This window comes from Plasmodium berghei (genome assembly GCF_900002375.2).
Source record: "Plasmodium berghei ANKA genome assembly, chromosome: 12".
Lineage (NCBI taxonomy): Eukaryota > Apicomplexa > Aconoidasida > Haemosporida > Plasmodiidae > Plasmodium > Plasmodium berghei.
Genome location: NC_036170.2, coordinates 590,556 through 608,758, shown reverse-complemented (window position 1 = coordinate 608,758; position 18,203 = coordinate 590,556). Strand labels below are relative to the sequence as shown.

At 20.5% G+C, this 18,203-nt stretch overlaps 4 protein-coding genes across 4 annotated transcripts; 2 read left to right on the top strand and 2 right to left on the bottom strand.

The window, feature by feature from the left end:
• Positions 1-326: 326 nt before the first annotated feature.
• Positions 327-2,795, top strand: PBANKA_1216100 (regulator of initiation factor 2, putative; the record flags this gene model as incomplete). The annotated part of the gene is made up of 2 exons (XM_034566221.1): positions 327-2,510; positions 2,715-2,795. The coding sequence occupies 2 exons, from the start codon at positions 327-329 to the stop codon at positions 2,793-2,795; spliced, it is 2,265 nt and encodes a 754-aa protein (XP_034422839.1).
• Positions 2,796-3,119: 324 nt separating this feature from the next.
• On the bottom strand, positions 3,120-4,031 carry PBANKA_1216000 (iron-sulfur assembly protein, putative; the record flags this gene model as incomplete). The annotated part of the gene is made up of 1 exon (XM_034566220.1): positions 3,120-4,031. One exon carries the CDS (start codon positions 4,029-4,031, stop codon positions 3,120-3,122), a length of 912 nt encoding a protein of 303 aa, XP_034422838.1.
• A 1,850-nt stretch (positions 4,032-5,881) lies between these two features.
• PBANKA_1215900 (conserved Plasmodium protein, unknown function) lies at positions 5,882-9,670 on the top strand (the record flags this gene model as incomplete). Its single annotated transcript, XM_034566218.1, has 1 exon — positions 5,882-9,670. One exon carries the CDS (start codon positions 5,882-5,884, stop codon positions 9,668-9,670), a length of 3,789 nt encoding a protein of 1,262 aa, XP_034422837.1.
• Positions 9,671-10,249: 579 nt separating this feature from the next.
• Positions 10,250-17,754, bottom strand: PBANKA_1215800 (conserved Plasmodium protein, unknown function; the record flags this gene model as incomplete). Its single annotated transcript, XM_034566217.1, has 2 exons — positions 10,250-10,373; positions 10,469-17,754. 2 exons carry the CDS (start codon positions 17,752-17,754, stop codon positions 10,250-10,252), a joined length of 7,410 nt encoding a protein of 2,469 aa, XP_034422836.1.
• Positions 17,755-18,203: the final 449 nt, after the last annotated feature.

The following is an 18,203-nucleotide window of genomic DNA, read 5'->3' as shown; positions in this document are numbered from 1 at the left end:
TTTCCGAAAGAATAATATTCCAAATGTAGAAAAGGAAAAAAACTTTTTATTTACAAAAATGAAGTTTATTTCGAACTCTTTTTTTTGCACTATATAACAACATGGTAGTTTGATTTTCAAATATGGTTTATATCCATATATTGTGGTATACAAATTACGTAGTATATTTTGATAAATAATTTTTTTTATTAAAATTGGAGTATATATTTTTTGTATATATATTAAATTTTTTGATATCCCTTGAATTTTGATAATATATTTAAAAAATTATCACAGCCTCAGATCAGTACAATTTTCTTATATTCCTATATTTCCAATAAAAAAAAATGAGTATAATAGATAAAGAAGAAAATAATAATGGAGATTATAAATATGATGCTACTGAAAGAGGAAGAAAAAAAAATATGAATTTGTTAACATATTTATTTGATAAAAATGTAGTTGCCCTAGATTCATTTATTACTACATATTTAATGGCATATTTTAAGGACATAGAAATTCGTTTAAATGATAATAAAGTTAATGATACTTTTTTAAATTATTTAAAAGAGCAAGTCGAAAATTTGCATAAACAATTAAGAAGTGACGACGGTAATGAAATTCCTGAAAATGCAAATGGTGAAATAATAAGCGAAGACATTTTATCATTTGAAAAAAAAAATGAACTAATAAAATGCATTTATAAAAATATTGTAAATGTATATCTTGATATGTTTTTCTTACTATATACTAATGATGAAGTTGAATATAAATATAACATAATAAAAATGAGCATAAACATTTGTGTTGAAAAACAAAAAATTTATATTAACTCGGGGGAATGCTTGTTAGTTAATAAAACGTGGGATGGAAATGTTAACAAAATTATGAATCCTGAAAAACCCATAATAGAAAACATATCAGATATAGTTAATACAAAAAATGATGAACTAAACAAAGGGGATAATAAATTGGTGATTGTGTTTAAAGATGATTGTAATATAACTGAAGAAAATAAAAATAAAATACTTAATCAGTTTATTAACAATATAAAATTACATTTATTTAGTGAAGAAAAAGAGGTTTCGATGGGTATCCAAAAATCTTACAAAAAATTATATGATAAAAAAATGTCTATTTTATCTATAAATAATTCGCTTAGTTATATAAGTAATTTTTTTTTCAAAATACATGAACCTGGTTTTTATAATTGTTCTATACACAAAAAAAACAATATATGTTATAAAAATTTATATGATAAATATAATGATATTATGATAAAATCAAAAATTATTAAATTAAATAAAGAAATGATAAAATACCTTTTAATAAATTCTATATTTATCCCAAGTTATGTACAAAAAAATAAATTTAAAAATATAGAAGAAAATGTATACTCTTCTTTTTCCTCTTATTCCGATAATACATCATTAAGCTTAACTAGTCATAATGAAGAAAGTTCATCCAACAAAAGTTATGACTATTATTTCTTAAGTGATGAAGAACAAAAAAAAAAAGACACTATATTACAAACCTCCGTAAATAATAAACGAGAAGATGATTTAAATAAATTGCCAATCACTAATAAAGTTGATGTAAAAATAAGTGAAAATAAAAATAATAAGATTAGTGAAAGAAAGAAAAAAAGAGGAAATGCATTATTTTACAATAAAAATTTCAGAGGCATTTTAGACAAAATAAAAAATTCAATTGATGAATTAAATAACAGTGTATTTATTAGAGTTGATGGAAAGAATTTAAAAAAAGGAGCGTTTGTAAATAATTCGAATTTAGAAATAAATACACTATATGATGCATTACTAATTCTAAAAAGTTGTACAAGTGTTTATAAAGAATTAAAAGAAAGTGAAAATAACGAAAAAAATGAGCATTATTTAATAATTTCAAAGTATGTTAATATAAATATTTGCTTCATGTTTGAAGTATATATATATGAAAAAAAGATTATATCTATTTCTCAAAAATATTTAAATCATTATTTTGATTTTTTGAATGATATAGATATTATAATTGATATAATAAATAGTATAAAACAATTTTATGAAAACAAATTAAAAAATACATTTGAACATGAAAATTATAAATGTATTTTATATATTCACACTTTTAAAAAAACGAAAAAAAAAAAAATTATTTTAATTAATGCAAAAAGCTGGGCATATAAAAATAAGCACCCTATATTTACCAATTCGTTCTTAAAAAGTTATATTTATACAAATAATAAGGGTGTTTTTGTTGATGATTATAATTATTTAAAACATGGTATTCAAAAATATACTATCCCGTTTACGAATATCGGCAAAAAAGAAGATAAATACACAGATGAAATAGAAAATGACAAAAGAAGCCACGATAAAATAAATGATTGCACTCAAAATGAAAATGGCGATTTGAATAAAGACAACATAATTTATAACAATCATGATTTATATTTTTATGATGGCATATTATATTATTGTATTGTAAAAAATGACGCTATTTTGAAAAAAAATGAAAATACATTCCCTAAGGTATTTTGAAAAGGAAATAAAATATCTACAAATGCATATACCTTAAGTCACCAATTCATACAAGTTTTATCTTTATTTTGTCAAAAATATTTTAACAATTTTATATTTTTTCTCAATTTAATCGTTTATTCATAATGATTATGCATTGCCATTTTTTATATATAGCATATCGCTACATAGTTTCATATTTTTCACATTTTACAGGACCTTAATTATATCAAGGATGGAGAAATCGACATAGATACTTTAATGGAAACAGTTAAAAAGGAAAATAATATTCAATAATTTATTTTTTTTTAAGTAGGAAGCAAATAAAACTACAATTGGTAATAATGACTATTGGAATAATAAATTAAAAACAAAAAAAAAGAAACAAACGGGGAATATATAAAACAAAAAAATAATATTTTTTTGAAACAAATAGTTACATATTTGTACATCGAATATGAACAATATATATACACGAAAATTTACAGCAAATTCAACTCATTTTATGAGGGTTTTGCTATTTCATTTTCTCTTCAATGTGTGGGTTATTTTGTTTTTTATTTTTTAATCAATGTGAAGGTTTACATTTTTTAATATTTGTTTTATAATTTTTTTAGTGCTTTAAAAGTGAAAACTTGTCCCGCATGGACATATTGACGTTATGTTCGGATTTGTAAAAATAAAATTTTCTGTTAAATCGTCTTTATAATAATCAAGTATTGTATTTATAACATAAATGATGCAATTACTATCAATAACTAAAAGTATATTTTTTTTTTCAATATTATTATTGTCATAAATAATTTCATCATTTTCTTTAATATCATTTTTATTAATAAAATTAAATGAATGAGTTAATCCATTGCATCCTTTAGCTATAAAATATAATTTTAAAACATAATCATTGTTTTTATTTTGTTTATTATTCGTTTCAATAATTCTTTTTATTTCATATTTAGCTTTTTCTGTTATTTTTATGATGTCTTTTTTTATATTTCTTTTTTTTAAAAGCTTTTCTAATTTTATTTCATTATCACTTTTATCTTTGCTACACAATTCGTTATTATTTTTCATTTCTTTCTCAATTTTTTTTTTTTTTTTGTTATTTTCATCCGTTATATTTGATAACTCCTTATCATCTGTATAATCTTTTTTGCTATTTTGAAATTGCTTACCTTTTTCTATTCCTACAGGAATAAATTCATTAAAATTGTTCAGAATATATTCTCTTATTTTTGCATGTTCATTCTTAAGAGGCTTAACAATTTCATTTTTGTCTATTCCAACATCAAAGCTAAAATGTTTTTGATATTGCAGATTTTTTAAATTTCCATTAATATATATATATTTTGTTTGATTTAGTAGCAAATGTGCATATTTGCCTGAATGTATAGTTTGTATATTTTCTCTATTTATCGAATAATGCTGTTTTTCATTTTTATAAACATTACAATGTTTTCTTTTTATATTATGATGCAAAAAATTGTTAAAATTAAAATTATATAAGTGTGTTTTCCAAATGACTTTATACATTTTTATAAAATTTTGCCCAATTATTTTTTTCTATTCATTTTTCCACATATATATTTATATTCATTAGTGTTATTATATTATTCAGCACATCCTAACAATTCCGTTTGCAGTATCAGTTGTTTATTCAACGTTTTTCAAACTTTTTGATAATTGTATGTTTGGTATTTTCTGTTGCTATTGTAATTGTAACTATTTTTATTTTATTTTTTAAATGCAATTTTTATGAAATCGGTAGAGGATGCTAATACACCTTGATGAAGTTATAAGATTTAAAAAATAAAAAAAGAGAAAGAAATGAAATGAAGAATATAAAGTTTTAAAACTGCATTTTCTTCCATAAATATGTTTATGTTTGTAATAATTTTCGCTGTTTATATAAAAAATAAAAAATTTATTTTACATAATATATTTTACCAATATATTTAATTTTCATTATATTTTTACAATTAAAACAGAAAAAAAATTAAATAAATGGCTTATTTTGATGTCTCTTTTTTTATATTTTTTTTTACAATATATATTATATGCATATACAATTTTAGAAGAAGTCGTGAATTTCTCTACAAATGTCAATTACTGAATTATAAAATTTATGCATTGGAAAATAATAAATTGGTTAATATCCCATATATATATGCATATATATAATGTTATTCTATTGTTACGAATTTTTTACATTTTTTTAATTTTATATATCGGTATTTTCTTCATTTGAAATATTTCACAAAATAGGAGATAATTATTTAAATAAAAAATTATATCACCTTTTCGAATATTATTACATACGAACTGATATTTTGAAGAAATGACGAATAATGCGTAATAATAATTTTTTACATTTAATTAGGCATAAAAAGGGGGAGGAGAATTTAAAATTTTGAAAAATGCGATTAAATATTTTAATTAAAGGGAAAACATCATGATTACGTTTTTTTTCATAAAAAAAATAAATTATAATGTTATTCAAAAGTATAGTACAATCACCTACAAGATATTTGTTCATATTTGAAATATCATATGTTTAATGTTTCTACGTCTTTATTTATTTTTTTTAATATTTTTCTCAAAAATTAAGTCAAAATTGTGTGAGAAATAAAAAAAATGGCTTTAACACAATACACTGTCTAATTTATTATTTTATTATACTTTGGTATATTTTTGCAATTTTTTTTATTAGCATCTTTTTATAATTATTTTAATTGATTATTTATTATTTTTATAATTTATTTCATGTAAAACTTGGATAAAATAAAAAAATATTTACTGTCTTAACTCATTTTTGTTTCTTATTGTTCAAAAATTGTTCGAAATGTATGCACAAATAAGTTGAAATAAAAAGGGGAGAAAAAATATCCATATATAATAAATATATTGTAAAATTGAGAATATAAATAACAAAAACACAGATCATACGTATATACACAATAAGCCTATTACTTAAGAGTATAGGATTACATATGTATCAATTCAAAATATATACCTAAATGGGCATGCATTGAAAAAACTGCCTAGAATTCCCCAAATTTCCAATCTTTGTGTTTACTACAAAACATAGATATAATACTTAAGGGGGAAATATCCATATATGTAGATATATAAAATTACCTCATATTTATATGTGTCAATTTTAAAAATTATTTTGATAGCTTCGTGTTTCTTTTCAATGCTATTATGAAACCATATGCAACTTGGCTACCTATAAATACAAAATATATGCATATTTCCAATACCTTGAAATAATTCTTAAATTGTTTTTTTTTTCGATACAAAATTTTAAGGAAAAAAATATATATACCTCATTTGGCGTTCTATTAATTCATTGTATTTTTTATTTATATTTTTTATTGAAAATGTATATTAATCAAGAAAATGATGAGAATGATGAAAATAACAAAATAAACCCTAATACGTATAAAAATATATTACATAATAAAAAAAATAAAATAGGGCTAATTAATAATAATATATTATTGAGAAAAAAAGATCCCAACTTCTTAGGAAATAATTATGAGTGCAAAAAAGGGATTGATAAAACAATAAATAATAATTTTAACAATGAAAAAGAATGTCTTCTTGAAGATGAAGAAGAAGAAGATGAAAATGATGAGGAAGAAGATGAAGATGAAGATGATGATGATGATGATGATTATGAAATTGATGAAAATGATGAGGAAGAAGATGATGATGTTTTTTGTGAAGAAGAATATGATGATGAAACTCGAGAAATAAATTTTAATTCTTATAATAATAATTATTATGAAACGAATAATAAAAAGGAAGACGAGGATGATAATTTTTTAGAAAAAAATATTGCATCAGATGCTGAAAAAGATGATATACTTTTTGAAAAATATGATAAATTAATAAAAAAATATAAAATCAAAAAAGAAACGAAAATAGATAACTTTGTTAAGAAAGATACAAAAAATGATGAAAGCTATAGTTGTTATAGTTCCAATAGTAAGGGGGAATATACCCATCCAAATAAATATAGTGGTATCAAGAATAGATATCTAAAATCTAGAAAGATTGAAGTTGAAAATCAAGAAAATGTCAATATTTATGATGAAGATGATGAGGTAGAAGAAGAAGATAGCCATTTTTCAAATGTTGTGTTGGACAGAATTGAAGAAATTTATTACAAGAAAACTAAATATAAAAAATTAGAAAGTATAAATAATTCTAACAATAATATATGCGTTAACGACTTAAATTTAAACATAATAAGTGATTATCTAAATGTGGATATATCTGTATTTAGTAAAAAAACTACTGTATTATTATTAGGAAATACACAAAGCGGAAAGAGTTCTTTTATTAATTGGTTCACTGAATCTTATGTACAAAATACTAATAGAATCCCCAAAGGAAACCAAATGACATACATAGATGTAAAACGAAATTACAAATTCAATTTTAAAAATTTTAAAAATAATAACTATCAACTTGGGTTAGATAAATTTCATGAAAGCTACTACAATAATCGATATTATGGGAATAACGAATATGGGGATAATTATTATGAACATGGATTTGTGGGAGAAAATGATAAAAATGTTATTCTTTCAGGGGAAAATTGTTTTAGCATATTTAAACCATTTAAAAAATTAAAAGAAAAATCTAAAAATTTAAAAAATTATATTTATGGAAAATTATGCTATCAAAATAAAATAACCAAATATATGAACAGAGTCAATTCAGTATCATTTATAGATACTAGCGGAATCACTGATGTAGATGACCATGATTACGATGAATTGATATTAAACATGTCTAAATATGTAGATATAATATTTATTTTTATAGATTCAAATACATATTCTATAAGTAATAGGTTATTAAAAATTATGAATTATCTTTTACAAAACCAAATTAGTAAAGTAACGATCTGTATAACAAGGATTGATATAATAGAAAAAATAAATTTATATAGAGTTGTATTTTATTTGACTCAACATTTTTTAAGAAATTTAAATATATTTAAACAACATATTAATATGGTTAATCCTTATGATAATAGTGGTGAAGAAGTCGAATATAACAGAAATTTTGATATTCTTCAAAATGAAAATATTAAAGAAAATAAAAAAAATGACAAAATTGAAAAAATAAATGAATTTTTTAATCGATCTATCAAATCATTCCAAAATTTATTTATTTTTCCAAAAATGTTAAAAAGAATTATAACCAATCAAAATATTAATGAGAAAAAACAACAAACAATCTTTAAAAATAATGAATATCTCATATCAGAAGACAAAGCAAATATCCAATATAATAATTATCACAAAATAAATAAACATGATGAAGAATATGCTTACCAAGGAATGGCACATAGGCCATATATACATGATACTATAGATAATAGATTCAATTATTTAAATTCAAAAGGATATTATGATGATTCAGATAAAGAACGAGTAGACGAAGAAAAAGAAGAAAGTATTTTTAAAAAAATTTTAACAAAAAGTTATAATTCATTTAAGGATAAAATAATGAATGCTAATAATGAAAGTGAAAACATAATTGATAATCAAGATGAAGATGAACAATATCATATGAATAAAAAGACAAGAATACGACATGATGATAATAAAAATTATAGTGAATTTTCAATATATGATCATAAATATTATACAAGAAATAAAACAAAGAAAAAAAGAGATATTAATATTAATTCCAATAGAAATATTGATGAAAATAAAATGAAAAGAGAAGATAAGGTAAAAAATCATATTGATAAAATATTTGAAAATAAAATAAATTATGGAGATTGCTTAAAAAATATGAGTATTTTTGTTTTAGTATTATTATATGAAGTTATTACAACTATTTATAGTTTAATCCATTCTAGTATAAATACATATTTAAATACAAAAGAAAGAAAAATAATAAATGTTGAAAAAATTTACAAACTTGATGAAGCAAATAAATTAAAGTACAATATTAATAATCTTAATGATTCATATAAAATTTTAGAATTCCTGACAATCTATTTACCTGAAATTCCTCATGATGTCCTTAAAAGAGAAAATTGGAAATATGAAAAACCTTCATTAATGTTTACTAAAACTGGAAAACATATGAATAGATACAGTTATTATGGGGATTACAAATATAACAATCAATATGCTGGTAATAATATTGAAAGAAAATTAAATGAACAAAATGGTTTTGCACACTCGACAGATGGTAATAATAATAGTGTGCATAAAAAAAACAATTACATTGATTCAAATAAAAATTTATATGAACGTTCTGGTAAACATTATCATATAAGAAGAAGTATCCCTGAGGATTTTTCACCCCATGATAAACCTTTGAATTCTTATTTAAATAAAAATAGACATAATAAAAATAACTATTGTAAATTAAATGACTTATCTTTATTTGATCCAGAACAAATAGATGAAGTAGGAAGTAGACAAATCAAATATAACCGGGGTGAAGATAATGATTTTAAATATGGATGTGAAATAAAAAGAGATTCAAATGATAGTATAAATAAATATAATGAATATGAACACATTAACAAATTTTCTCAGGAAAATAATTATAATAATAGAAATAAAATAAGGAATGATGATATAAAAGAATTAAATATGTTAAATGATTTATTATATAAAATAGATGAAGGAATAGATTTAAAAACAAATCAAAGTATTTATATGCTTAAAAGAGATTTAGAAAAAATTCAAAATACCTGTCTAAGAAAAATATTTGATAATAATGAAATAATCCAAAAAAATAAATCCCTACGTTTTCAAAATATAAAATTATATTTTTTTAAATATATGACAATTTTTTGTGGATTTATTATATCTTTACTTAGATATGATTTCTTAGTTTATTTTAATTTTCTTAAACCCAAATTATTACTTAGTATATTTTCAAAATATTTTATTTTTTTATCATCATATAATAAAAATTCATTTTTTGTGGCTCTGAATATATTACTTATTATCATTTATATTGTAATATATTTTAGATATAACAAAAGAAATTATTTTAAATCTTTAGATAAAAGTGATATGAATAAATTAAAAATTATTTTATTATTTACTCAAATTATATTTGATGAAATCAATCAATTACATCTTCGATTGATTGGAAAGGGAGGCCGAAGTTCACGAAGTTAGTAGCTAACCATTCATTAAGCTAGCTACTTATAAAACAACAACAATAATTATAGGATAAAAAAAAAGAGTTGGATAAAATTCATTCGAATGTCATCTAAAAATACTAGGAATACTAGGAATGTATTCAAATTTTATAAACAATTTAAACGAACTATAACAATGGAAATTAAAATGACTGTTACTAAAATAATTTGATTATAATCAGAATTATTGTGCAATATTACAAAAAAATCCAAACGGATTAAAAAAAAAAGTTAATTCAAAAAGGGCTGCGCAAACAAGTTTGCAAAATATTACATTTTAGTATTAAAAAAAAATATAACTATTGTAAAAAAAAGTGAAATGTGTGTGTATGTATTATGTAGATATATAAATCAGTACAGACTTCCCATATTAATAGACATGTACATATGTTATGAATTTTTTACAAGAAAAAAACAAACGGAAAATTATAAGAGAAAAGAACAAACAAAAAAAATGTCTTGTTCAAACAAGTAGAAAATAAAATTTTTGATTTTTATTGTACATATTATTTTTTTTATGCATATTTTTTTATTTATTTACTCAAATAAACTTATATCAAAAGTTCCCAAATAGCATATGATAAAACAGTGATATGTTATTAGCGTCATATCTAATTATTATATCATCAAACACAGCATTTTCTTGGGTAGCAGTTTTCATGAAATATTTTATGCTGTCTCTGTAAAGGAAAGAAAGCGAAAAAGTGTTGATTTATGAAAATGGTGTTATTTTTTTTGCTATATATATATATGGTCCGATTTTATCAACTTATACCTGACGTTATCCATAACAATCTGGTGCGTTAAAGAGTCGAGACAAAACATGTCTGATAAGGACGATGAATGCATAAAATTTATAAGATTATTAATATAAGAAAATATGACATATTTACTAATTGTTATTTGATGTGAAAAAATTAAAAGAATTATATAAATCGGTGATTTTATAGACAATCGATTATTATGCTTATTTATTAAATAGAGATTGAAATATATTTTGAATAAATTAAAAAATATATCATAAGAAATTCTTGATTTTATTAAATATGGATAAAATGCTAGTAAAAAATTAGTAGAATAAAAGTTTATACAATCGATTGCTGTATTTTCTATTCCTTTTGTTTTCATTTTTTGCTTTTTTTTATTTATCTCATTTTGTTCACTTGTTGTATTTCTACTAATATATGTTCCTTCCTCAGTCTTGAAAATTATAATACATTTATTAATTAAATAAATCAAATTATTATTAATATGACATAAAAAAATGTGAAAAATATATCTAAGATTTTGATTTCCTAAAGAAATCATATTAAAATCGGATGGGATGTTAAATCGAATTAATTCTTCTTCTTCATATATTAAATTTAGTTTTTTATATATATAATTAAATGTTTGGGTATTATTCATTGTTTTGTATTTATATTTATGTAAAATAAATAGTCGTAGAAATATCCATTTAAGCAATAAAGCTTGCTTAGACATATATATAAAATTATTGTCTTTTGTTAGTCTTTTTCTTAATTCATAAATTTTTTTATCCAAAATAAAATTCCAATAATCCGTTGTTTTCTTCTTTTTTTTAACACATTTTGGGAAAAATAAATATATCAATTTTTTTTTATTTTCATAAAAATTTTCATCAGTTTTATTTTTGTGAAAACAAATAAATGATTTGGAATAAAAATTTTTAAAAATTTTGAAAATCCACATTTTTTTAATATTGTTTATCTGCTCATTTTCAAAACTGTTCATTTTTTTAGTATTTCTGCTGTTGTTATTATTACTATTATTCATAAAATGGCTTGAAAAATATTCCAAATAACCATCCAATTTTTCAATTTCATCATTAGATGATGAACTAAACTTTTCTGAACATATCGATTCCTCATAAGTTTCATAATCATCTTTGCAGTATTCTTCATTTAAAGGATCAATTTTTGTTTGCTTTATTTTTTTGTTAAATTTATAGGATTTATATTTTTCTAAAAGTTTGTCTATTTTATTATTTTGATCATTATCTATTTGGAAATATGTTATATTATTCATATCTATAATAATATCTTTGAGGGGTGAAATATGCATAATTATATTAATATATGAGTAACTTTTAAGTATCAAATTTTTTATGCTTTTTAGTAAAAATATAGAATCATTTACATATTTGATAGCTTCAACAAATACCATTTGATCATAATTATAAATAATATTTTCTATATCTTTTTCTATATATGATGCAAAAGATTTTGCTACACTTTCTTTATCTTTATCAATCTTATAGACCTTTTTAATCATATAAAAATTAAAAAAATAATAATTAAATACAATTGTAATTGTGGAAAATAAAAAATCAAACGTTTCATATATGTTCATATTTAAAATAAATCCGATTTTAAATAAATATAATATATATATTTTTTCGACAATTTTTATTTTTTTTTTCATTATTGTAACTTGTTTATTTTTAAATTCATCTCTAGATTCTCTGTCCATATTTTTAACCATCTTTAGCATTGAGCATAAATAAAAAAATATTTGAAAATTAATTATTCCAAAATTTTTAAGACTATAAAAAAATTCACTCCAAAATAATATCCGTTCTTTTTTGTAACTATTATTAATTGAATATACAATATAATCTAAAAGTTCGTTAAAATAATTTTTTTTTTTTTTTTCCTCATTTTTGTAGCTATAACGAAATAGCCAATTTTTACTTTTTCCAAATTTTTTGGATTTATAAATATTTGAGTTATTTATTTTTATTTCAGTCCCATTCCAATTTATTTCATCTTCGTTCCTATCGTTTGTGTAAATATGCTGATGGTCCAATGTCATTTGTTTCGTTTTATTATTATTGCAATATGATTTATAATTTATTGTATTGCATTTTGTATATTTGTTTAGACAATAAGAAGTATCAACTATTTCATAAAAAAAAAAATCAATACAAAAATTATTACAATTGATATCAGTGTTGTCAAATATACAGTTGTTTAGAATACATATAATTTCTTTGTGAGTAAATAAACCTTTATGTACAACTAAATAAACAATTTTATTAATTTGCTGAATAAATGAAAATATATCTTTTATTTGGTTCAGAATTTTCAAATTAAAATTTATTTCAACAGAGTTATCATTAATAGCTCTATTTGTATTTTTAGAATAAAGAGAAAAATATATTGTTTGCATAAATATTGGAGATTTGTAAAATGTAAATAATATATCGAAATATATAGAATCTTTCATATACGTTTTGACATCAATATGAGAATTATTCACTAATATATATTGTTTTAAATTTTTAACTATATTTTTTTTAACATTTTTGTAATATTTGATTATTAATTTTTTTTTTTTTATATAATGATGATAATTATCTCTTTGAAATTTTAATAAAACGTATTTATTATCAAAATTAACATCTTTCTGATTTGTTTGATTATTTTGTGAAAAAAAATTATCTAAATTTGTATTATTTTCTAAATTTTGAGAATCATAGTATGCAGTCTTGATGGTATATTCGCCTTGGTTTTCAAATTTAAAAATAAAACAAGTTTTTTTTGAAAAATTATATATATTTTGTTTGTATGTATTAAAAAATATGGTGTAATAAAATCGTATATTCATGATTAAATGAATAACAATATATAAGACATTATAATAAATATAATTTAATATCTCAGAAGTATATAAATTATTTATCATATTTTTTTTACAAATTTTTATAGCTTCAATTTTTTTATAATTCCCTTTTTGAAATATATATTTTTTAAAATTAACAAGATCAAATATTTCTTTATTAATATTTTTTGGAATTACTTTCATATGATTTGTTAGTTCATAATTATATACATCTTCTAAATTTATAATACCCGTTCCTTCATCTATAAAATAATTATTTCCTTTTAAGAGAAATCCTATAAGACAATTTTTATAAATATCATTAACTATATCAATAAGTTTAAGTTTTTCCATATTTTCTAAAATTGTTTTTTTATTATCACCTCCTTCAATATATGATATGAAATTGTAAATACTAAAGGATATAATTAAACTTAAAACTATATTTTCTCTTTTTTTTTCATATAAATGTAATATAATTTTATTTATATAATTTAAAAAGCTATTTGCGTTGTTTATATCTTTTTTCAAGGAATATTCTAAAATCTTATAACAAGCAAATATGTTTTTGTCTGAACTTGAAATCATTTCTTCATTTTCCATGTCCTTTGTATTCGTAATGTCATCTTTATCATCATTACATTTTATTTTACCTATATATTTCAACAAAAATTTAATTATCAAAAAATGTGTGATATTATTTATGTTCATAAATTTTATAACCTTTTGATTATCTCCTCTTTTAAAATTTTTATATTTTCTACTATAAATAGATAAAGAGCTTGATAATATTCGGCTCATTTCATTACCCTTATAAAAAAATATATTAAAAAAAAAACTTAACTTTATATGGGAACAGTATATTTTTGATAATATTCCATCATTTTTTTTAAATAGTTCATACAAACAATACATCACTTTTTCATTTGCTTGTTCATTATAATTTTTGTTTTCTGTGTTTTCGTAATACTTTGATAAATTTTCATTAATTTCATTTTTCAAATCATTATCGCTTTTTTCCTCATTTTCATTATTCATTATACAGGAATCATACTTATCATTTACAATATCGGCATACTTTGCTTTTTTTGAAAAATTATTGTTTTCATTTTCTATAAAACTGTTTTGTCTTTTATTTTGTAAAGTGATGGAATTCTTTTCTTCCTTTAAATGCTCATTCAAAGAAGTTATCCCCTTTATTTTTATTCCACAATCTGGATCGTTTTTTTCACCTTTTTCATTTTTTTCGCCTTTTTCATTTAGAAGCCACTCGAAGTAGTAAACCAATTTATTTTCATTCACTAAATTTGTTAAGTTGCTTTGAATAAACACGTCATAAAATAAATGAAAGTGGAAATTGGTGTTTAAGTTATCTATATTAAGTAAAAAATCGAGACAAGTTTTTTCATTTTTTGATATTAAAATGTTGAAATAATTAAAACTACCTTTTATTTGAAGTATTAAATCGAAAATTGTATTTCCATAAATGGAATTTTGATCATAGTTTATTGAAATATCTACGTTTCTGTCCTCTATGTTTCCGTCTAACGATATAGTTGTTTTATTTATTTGTGTTTTATCATAATATAAAGATAACACATTAGAGCTGTTGAAATAATATAAAAAATGTTTTAATCTTTTTTTTTTTTGTTTATAGTATTTATTATTTTGAATAAATGATGATATATAACTATGGGCATCTGTTTGATTAGCTGTTTCAATATACGATAAAATAAAAGGAAAAATATTTTTATTTACATATTCTACATTACTTATAAAAATAATAAATCTGATTATTGATTTTCCCATTTTTAAAATAGACAATTTTAAAAAATCATTATTCCATAATTGTAAAAAAATTTCCATAGAAATTGTTTTTATTAAAATATATTGTTGGTTATTATATTTATTCATTAAATCTATACATTTAATAAATAAATATTGTGTAATTATAGTAGAGTTACATATATTTAATAAGAAATTCTTTATATATCTTAAAAATAATAATAATAAATGTTTTTTCTGAATATAAAAATTTTCAATTTTATAAAATAACAAACGAAGTAATTTAAAATAAAGTATATTAAAAAGTATGTACTTTTTCGTACTTGAACCAGCATAATTATTTGATATCGAATTGTATTGGTTTTTTACATTTTTTTTTTGTTCTTTTTTTTTAGCTAAAACTGGTAATAATCTTTCTATAACATTAATCATATACTTTAATTTTAAAGAATAATTTTTCATTATATTAATTAAAACTGATAAAAAAAAAACAAATGTATTTTTGTCTAATATCTTCAAAAAAATACTATAATAACTGTGATATTCATCCTCTTCTTCATCCATAATTATTATTTTGTATACAAGAAAACAAATTAATTTATTTCTATACCATTCAGATATTTGACAAAAATTGTTAAAGAAAAGACAAAAATTATCAAAACTAGAATCAGCATATGATATGGTTGAAAAGGGTGAAGTATATTCACTAGGATTATTCTTATTATTATCAGCATTTTCCACTGGTATATTTGAATTGTTTTGTAAGGTGTTTTTTTTTTCAGGGAAAGTTTTAAAGCTAAAAATATTTTCCAGTAGTAAATATTTCACATTATGTATTAATACAATTTTATAATTACTATAAAATATATTTTTGGATAAATGATAATTGTTGCTACAAAATAATGGTGATTTAAATATTTCTATATTTTTTGTATTAACATTTATACTATTTTCAACATTGTTAAATATATTATAAACATTTTTATCCTTGTATTTTATTATACACATATTCCACTTATTTTTAATATTATCAAAATCCGTACTTTTAAAAATATGTTTAATATTTTGATTGTTTTTATTTTTAACATCATTATTATTTTCTACATCAAACTGTTTTACATCTAAACATGTCTTTGTATTATTTTCATAATTATATATAGCCCCTTTATCATATGTTACATTTGTTAACTTATCCAAACTATTATTATTAATTTCTTTTTTTATTCCATTTAAAATATTAACTAAAACTTTATTATTTTTACATTCTAATATTATATTATTCAAAGTTGCTGGATCTATATTTCCATTTTCATTTATATTTTTAAAATATTTTGATAAAATATTAAGAGCTTCTTTATTATTACTTATCGTTTGATATATTTTTTTTTCTAAACTCTCGTCACTTTTATCAATATTATTAACATTATTAATGTTTTTGTTATGAATTTCAGAATTTTGTTCAAACACATAGCCATTTTTTTCATCACTTATATTGGCTCCTTTAGAATAATCATTTGATGTATTATTAAAATTATTATTTGTTTGTATAATATAATTATTCATATTTTCTGACACATTTTTATAAGAATCATTATTTTTTTTATTAAAATATAAACCCCGTGATTCTGTTTCAGTTCCCAAATTATATTTTTCATTTTGTGAATTATCAAATTTTACATAATTTGAAGCAATTTTATTATTATACAACTTTTTTATTGCATTATTTCCATATAGTTCATTATTTTTATTGTAAAAACTATTGTTAGAATGTTGTGAAAAACCAGTATCAGATTCGCTAGCTTGAATTTTACTAATGTTTTTTTTTTCTGTGCGATAATAGTTATTATTAGAAGTATTGCCTTGTAATATATTTTTTTCTTTAGTTATATTATTATATCCTTTAAAAGATGAAGTTTGTGAATAATCATAAAATTTTTTATTTTTATCATTCTTTTCCATTAAGGATATATTTGAGTTATTATTTATTAAAGTCTTTTTTGAATTTTCTTTTTTTTTAAAAAAATCAGGATTATGGTAAATATTATTATTTGCACTCAAACTATCGTTCCCAGCATTTTTTAAGTTACTATTAGTTATATTGTGGAAATTATATATGTTTTGATTTTCGTGTGTTATTTTTTTATTATTATCAAATTGTGAATTTTTCGAGCAGTGTTGAATTGCCTGATTTTGGTTATTTTCTGAATTTTTTCTGAATTCATTTTTATGAATAGTACTACTATGAGTATTGTTAGAAGAACTATTATTAGCCAAATTAAAATTTTTTAAAATTTTATTTTTAATGATATTATTTTTTATATGTTCCATACTTTTATTTGGCTTGCCACTTATTAAGTTTCGTTTTATTGAAATATTTTTATTTCCTTTATTTTGCATATTTGAATCCCCATACCCTCGATTGTTGTTATAATTATTCCAATTTCCACTAATATTATTATTTCCATTATTTTGGTTATTTTTTTTATGGCCCATTTTTTGCACACTATTATTCCCTATATGTCTAGCCATTTTGTTTTGTTCATAATTTGGTGCCAAATCATTTGGATTTTTTTTATACAATTCTTTTTTGTCGTTCTCGAATTCATTAAAAAAGTTATTATTGTAGTTTTTTCTGTTATTGTTATTATTGTTCATTTTGTTGTTTTTTTTTTCATAAAAAAAATTGAATTTTAGGGTTTTTCGAGCATATGTATCAAATATGCTAATTTTTTCATACCCGCCCCAGAATAGTCTTAATATGCATTTCAATTATGTAAAAACATTTTAGAAAAACGACAAAACAAATAAAATGTCCATAATATCAATACATAGATGGTATTAACTAAATTGTATATCCATACATATATAAGCATGCATGAATTTGTTCCGTTTTTATTTTTTTCTCACAAATATGAGTATCTATAAATGGGGGTATATAACTTATTCTTTTGATTTACAAAAATATCTAACCAAATAATAACAATAAAATAATAATAAAATTTTACAAAGGTACAAAAAAAAAACACGGGAAAATAAGAATAAGAATAAACAAATCTTATGATTGCTTTATTTTATTTCCGTTATTTTTCAAGAACAAAATTAAT